Consider the following 7095-nt stretch of genomic DNA (forward strand, 5'->3'; position numbering starts at 1 on the left):
ATGCTTATGAAATTTTTAAATAAGAATGACATGATTTCCCTGGGTGAATGTTCGGCCCAATATTACTTTTTTTGTTTCAGTGCAACCACAGAAGTTTTCCTATTGGTTGCAATGGCCTATGACCGCTATGTGGCCATATGCAATCCTCTGCACTATACAGTAGTGATGTCTAAAAGACTGTGCACTGTGTTAATCAGTATGTCATATATAATTGGTTTTCTAAATCCTGCAGTTCTTATAGGACTATTATCCAGATTAACATTCTGTAGGTCTAATATTATTGATCATTTCTACTGTGAAATCTTGCCACTCTATACAATCTCTTGCACTGATCCATCACTTAATGCATTGGTGACTTTTATTATTGCTTCTTCCATACAAATCAGCACCTCTGTGACCATCGTAGTCTCTTATGCTCGTGTCCTATTTGCTGTCCTGAACATGAAGTCTAAGAGTGGCAGAAAGAAAGCCTTCTTCACCTGCAGTGCACACCTGCTCTCTGTCTCTTTGTTCTATGGCACTCTCCTCTTCATGTATGTCAGTCCTGGGTCTGGACCAGGTAAAACCCAGGATAAAATGTATTCACTGTTTTACACAGTTGTGATTCCTCTGCTAAACCCCTTTATTTACAGCTTAAGAAACAAGGAAGTTTTAGGTGCTCTAAAAAGAATTATAAAATGATAATCATTTGCTTATTATTTCAATTTTTTGCATCACCTATCCTCTCTTTAGCAGTGAAACATAAAATTTGATCCTGTGTTTTTTACATAATAGAAGATTTACTTATTTCTCCTTAAAAGAATAAGAAGTGAAACTGAATGTCTTTCTTAGTCACATTATTATAAAATGGTTAATAAGTACTTTAATATCTAATCCCTGTCTTTTTTGAAATTCAACTTCTCTGTGAAAGTTCCTTTATTAAATTAATTATTTACTAAATTAATAAATTTGGTTTAATATATTTATTACAATTCTTTGAGTTTATTTTTATCAAAAAGCTATTCAGGTGCATAAATGATTGGTTTAATACATATTATTTCACTCCTAATCTTTACCTCAGCAATCTTCTTTTAAATAATCTGTGGTTGTATTAACAGTACAAATGTAAGTAATATGTATTTTTCATATGACAAGGAAGAATAACACCTAAGTACTTAAATGTAGCATTTCCTGTTATTTACAAGTTATCTGATAGACAAAAATATTTATTTTACATCCATGAAATTTCTTAAAGTACTAAAAATTACAATAAACATATTTTTTTTCATAGAACGTAAGAAGGTAGTTTAAAATTCTTACAAAGTGTCTGTCGTTTTGCTGCCTATATCTTTCTTTTGTTTTCGTATATTTCTGTGGCTCAGAGAAGGGTGCATCTTCTAGCAAAGATCTCCAAATACATCTCATGAGCAGGTGAACTGTGAATCATGCCTTTTGCCACATGAAGTCAATGGTGTCATTCTAGAATATTCTTGTCATTACAGTTTATATTTTTTCTGGGTGTTGAAACAATATAAGAAAGAGGGAAACAGGGTGAACCGTGTAAGATGCAAAAACCACCATGTAGAATACATGAAAACATGACTGTAATATTTAAAGAGACGTTTGAAGGGAAAAGGAACAAGAATGCCCTTGAATGTGAAAAGGCCCAATGGCTCTCACATTGGACGTTTAGTTCCCATCTGGTCTTTCTGTTTTGGAAGACTATGGAATTTTTAGGAGGTGCTGCCCTGCTGAAGGAGATGCATCAGCACAAGCAGGCCATAAATTCCTATCGCCCCATCCCCTTCTTACTTTTGTTCTGCTTCCTGAGGGTGTACACAATGTGGCCACTGCTTTAGTCTCAGTCATGGGAAGTGTAGTCTCCAGGAACTGCAAACCTTAATCCGTGTTTTACCTTTTACATAAAGTGGTTCTGACAGAAGACCAGCACATGTCAGTGTGTTTGCTGTGAGTGTCTTTACCTTGTGGTTCTTAGGCCTTTGCAAGACCTTTGGAGCAGGAGCATGGACTGACGAGTTAGAAACTTTGGGTAAGACAAACCCACAGTTGCTACAAGCAGAACTTAATAGACCACTCTAATTGGAATTTGGAATGTCAGGAGATAGAAAAAAGATACTGGATTTTTAAGTCTGTCTCGTGATGTTATAGAGTTGAATATGGGTAACATAGAGGTCTCTCTGGGTATACTGTGGCAAAGAATCTCATGGTGCCTCTAAAAAGTAGATTTAGACTGAACTGAAAAGTACTGGCCTAATATATTCCATAGTAAAACTTTTAAGTTAGGATAAAATTATTGTGCTGCAGTTATATATCATTATTTTTATTCAGATAAATAGAACAGAATAGGAGAGAGAGAGAGAGAGAGAGAGAGAGAGAGAGAGAGAGAGAGAGAGAGAGAGAGAGAGAGAGAGAGAGAGAGAGAGAGAGAGAGATATCCTGGGTAAGAAAATGTGACTATAGTAAAGAGTATGCAACTAGGAATTAACTATTCAACAAGAAGGCATATGTATGCAGCATCTGTATTTGGTGAAGATATTAGTTTCATTAAAGCATAAAAGTGAAACCTGATCCTCTGCACTGGGACACTAAGCAAGGTGCCTTGAGGGAAGAAAAAGCCCACCAATAAAGATTCCAACTTGTTTAAATATTTTTGAAATCAGAGACCCCATGCTTATAGTGAAAAAAATTGGTTTTTGATCCTAGAAAGCAGCTGCCTAGGAGGGGAGAGAGTGGGACTGCGATAAGTATGTAAAATGAATAAGATTGTTTTATAAAATAAATGAATTTTAAAAACAAAGTAAAAGAAGTCACCTTGAGTCCATCATTAGTTAAGACTCTCCCATGAGACTTTTGACTTTTGACCAGTTCTTGGACTAGTTTAAACATTGGGGGTAAGATAGGTCTGGGCAGGTGGTGTCCCAAATAACAGACTCCCTCCTGGTGTCCTAGGAGACAGGCCTGTCCTTATGCTGACCAACTCAACTGCCATCTAGTTCCAGATTCTGTGCTCAGGACTGGTCAGGGGCCCATTGGTCATCGCCCAGCATGGAGCCACTGTGGCTGTAGACTAAGCTGCCTGCCCTGCTGGGAGACAGAGAGCTATGCTATCTGCAGCTTATAAACACAAAAGTCAAGCCTGACAAGCCACAGGGAGGCCTACATAGAGGATGGGGAGGTGTGCAGCAGACTGAGGCTCCCATGGAAACTGCCCCTAGATGCCTTGTTTTGTCACAAAATCACCATGATTCTTGGCAACAAACAGAAGGTTATTTGAGATAAGTCTCAGCAATGGTCCAGTGTTCATGGTGTCAGAAACCATAAACCTCAAACCAGACTAGTGACTCTTAGTGAGGAATATTTACATGTAAAGGTGTCTGGACAAAAAAAAAATACTGTGCCAGGATGACAAATGAGTGTGAGAGCAAGAGGTAGGAACATTCGAGGAATGGGGCTGTGGGTGAGCACTGGAGAAATGAGGAACTGGAGAATTGATGACAGTGATGGGTGTGAGGGAGGGCTGCAGTGTAGACGGAGCTGCAGGCTGCTTCCTGCCATCCAGCTCCTGGCCACCAGCTAGCTTTACCCAAAATAATTACATGGAAACTGTATTCTTTTAAACACTGCCTGGCCTGTTATCTGTAGCCTCTTATTGGCTAACTCTCACATCTTGATTAACCCATTTCTAATAATGTGTGTAGCACCACGAGGAGGTGCCTTACTGGGAAAGGTCTTAACCTGCATCTGTCTCAGAGAGGAGAGGCATGACATCTGCCTGACTCTGCTTTCTTCCTCCCAGAATTCTGTTCTGTCTACTCCACCCACCTATGTTCTGACCTACCAGGCCAAGCAGTTTTCTTTATTAATTAACCAATGAAAGCAACAGATAAATAGAAGACACTCCTACATCACTGCAGTTGACTGGGAATGTGTCCTTCCTGAGTGTGGCTAACAGGGGTGTGTGCAGCCAATGAAGCTAGCATTCTGACTCATCCCCCAACACACTGTAGAGCTGCGAGACCACCCTGGTTCTAAGAAGTAAAAAGATGCTCAAAATGAAGAATAGTATATATCTGGATTGAACTTCCTTAGAAGACTTCTATGGGCTATGCTGAACCTGGAGACCACTTTGGTAGCTGCAAATCATTGCTCCAGGCTGTTTCAAAGCCAGACGTTAATATGGTTATCCATGGTCATACAGCAAACAGGAGCCATGTGAATGTCCTTGGCCTGAGGTACTACCCAGGGCCATACAGTATCTTTGGTCTGACTTCCACCTGAGGCTAACCTGATGTCTGTGGACATTGTCTTCCAGGGGCCATGCTGATATCAGTGGTCCATGAAGCCACCTGAGGTCATAATGATGTCCATGTCCCATGCTGCCACTCAGGGCCTTGCTGTGCCTGGCTCTGTAGTCCTACTACATCCAGGGTTCATGCTGATGTCTGTAGCCTGTGTTACTACTTAAGGCCATCTTGATGTCCATGGTCTGGGCTGCAACCTGAATCTGTGTGTTGATGTCCATGGGTAGAGCTGCCACTCAGGGCTGTGATAGTGTCCCTGGTCTGTGCAGTGACAACAGACTATGTTGATGTTTGTGGTCTCTTTTGCCTTTGAAGACCATGCTGAGGTCAGTGATACTTGCTGATACCAAAGAATATGTGGATGTCCAGGGTCCATTTTGTCACTGGAACCATGTGTAAGTCCAAGCACTATCCATGCTGCTGCCTATTGATCGTAAAGGTCAAGAAAGCTCTTTTGCAGTGATATTGATGACTGCAGACTAACAGTTGAGAAGGAGGGCCATAGAAGGCTTTTGTGACAATCATTACCCTCAGTCTCCAAAAAAGTAATAGCCTAGAAAGAAAGTCGTTGAAGAGAACTCTTAAAGGTTGTAAAAAGGATGTTTGTGAAGTATATCCCTCCACAACTGATGACTTCTGTAAGGGGTGGTGGGGAAGGACTTTGTTTTCTTTAAAAGACTGGGCACCAGGAATTGACAATGCTCCAAATTGGACTTTTTAAAAAATTTCTTTTTCTTTTTTTTCTTTGGGGGAAAAGTGTGGAAAAGGCAGACCTGGAAGTGATGGAAAGTGAGGGTAGTAAGGATTCATATGTGAACGTACCTATTAATTAATAAAAATACTGTGAAGTAAAACAAAGAGAGTGGGAACATTAAACTTATACTGAATGTTCTTGCCATCAAGTAGATCATGAATATATGGGGTCCTTGGCTAGAATGTTTTAATTTGATGGAAAACATTCACTGTGGGAATTTTGGGTTTGAATCCTTGGTCCCAGCTTTTGATATTTGGGAAGTTCATGGAACTTTTAGGGTGTGCAAGTTTTGCTGAGAGAAGTTGGTTACTGGCAATAGGCTTTTTAGACTTTCTAGCATGGCCCAACTCTCTGCTATTGCTGTTTTTTGATTGAGGGTGCAATGATCCATTGTTTCAATCTCATGCTACTTTGATCTTCTGGTCATGAAAGACTGTATTACCATGACACTATGAACCCCAAACTACAATTTCTTGTCAGATAATCATTTTATACACTGCGAAGATACGTCTTTGTTTTACCTCAGTAGCCTAAGGCATCCTTTAATTGTTTTAATAAAAAACTGAACAGTCAATAGGAAGACAGGAGAGGATAGGCAGGAATTCTGAAGAGAGAGGAACTTGAAGGAAGATTCTCAGGTTGGGATTCACCAGCAAGATGCAAAGGAAGTCAGACATATGATAGAACATAGATTAATATAACTAGCTATTTTATGTTATAAGAGCTAGTTGGGAATTAGCCTAAACTAAGGCCAAATTTTTATGCTTCATAGGAAGTCTCTATGTCATTATTTGGGAGTTGGTGGTCCTAAGAAATTCTGACTATACTTTCTCTTCGAAATTGATGGTTTAAGGGAATTTTGTTACAGCAATAGGAACATAACTAAGGTATTCTTCATGATAAAAAGAGACTTTTGAAAAAGAAAGACTCAAGTGTAATCTTGTAAAAAGTAAGTTGTGAACACTGGAGAAGATGACATAGTGTTAACCTAGTCGGACTTCAAAGTTGTATTGTAGTTAGAAAGAAATGTGTATGGCCTAACATTGCAGTCTGATGCACTCAGGTGTGAAATGTTATAATTATCGTTAAAAATGACAGAGCTGTCTCTAAAATGGACTACACCTGCTGGTATTTTTTTTTCTTCATTTACTCCACCTAAATAAATTTCTGTTCTCCATGTCAAGTTAAAGACAGAATAAACTATGTGCAAAGGAGGAATATGGTATGTACTCACTCATAAGTGGATTCTAGCCATAAACAAAGGACATTGAGCCTATAGTTTGTGATCCTAGAGAAGCTAAATAAGAAGGTGAGCCCAAAGAAAAACATATAGTTATCCTCCTGGATATTGGAAGTAGACTACATTGCCAGGCAAAAATTGGGATCTTGGGGTTGGGGGTGAGGTGGGGGTAAAAGGAGATGGGGAGATGGGGAGAGAAAAGTGAGGAGGGGAGGATGGGAAGACCCTGGGGGAATGGGATGGTTGGGATAGAGGAAGGGTGGATATGGGAGCAGAAAAGAAGATATCTTAATTAAGGGAGCCATTTTAGTGTTGACAAGAGACTTGACTCTAGAGGGGTTCCCAGGTATCCATGGAGATATCCCCAGCTAGTTCTTTGGGCAGCTGAGGAGAGGGAGCCTGAAATGGCCCTTTCCTAAAGCCATACTGATGAATATCTTGCATATCACCATAAAAGCTTCATCTGGCGATGGATGGAGATAGAGACAGAGACCCACATTGGAGCACTGGACTGAGCTCCCAAGGTCCAAATGAGAAGCTAAAGGATGAAGAACATGAGCAAGAAAGTCAGGACTGCGAGGGGTATGCCCACCCACTGTGACAGTGGAACTGATCTAATGGGAGCTCACCAAGGCCAGCTCGACTGGAACTGAAAAAGCATGGGATCAAACCAGACTCTCTGAACGTGGCAAACAATGAGGGCTGACTGAGAAGCCAAGGACAATGGCACTGGGATTTGGTCCTACTACATGTACTGGCTTTGAGGGAGCCTAGTCTGTTACCTGTATGGATGGGGGGGG

General features: G+C 40.3%; 1 protein-coding gene across 1 annotated transcript; it reads left to right on the forward strand.

Moving 5' to 3' along the window:
* On the forward strand, positions 1 to 681 carry LOC126505824 (olfactory receptor 5AC1-like). The gene has a single exon (XM_050149069.1). The coding sequence runs from the start codon at positions 1 to 3 to the stop codon at positions 679 to 681; it is 681 nt and encodes a 226-aa protein (XP_050005026.1).
* The last annotated feature ends 6414 nt before the right edge of the window (positions 682 to 7095 follow it).

This window comes from Alexandromys fortis, unplaced genomic scaffold (assembly GCF_014885135.2).
Source record: "Alexandromys fortis isolate MF-2015 unplaced genomic scaffold, M_Fortis_MF-2015_v1.1 scaffold_4, whole genome shotgun sequence".
In the NCBI taxonomy this organism is placed as follows: domain Eukaryota; kingdom Metazoa; phylum Chordata; class Mammalia; order Rodentia; family Cricetidae; genus Alexandromys; species Alexandromys fortis.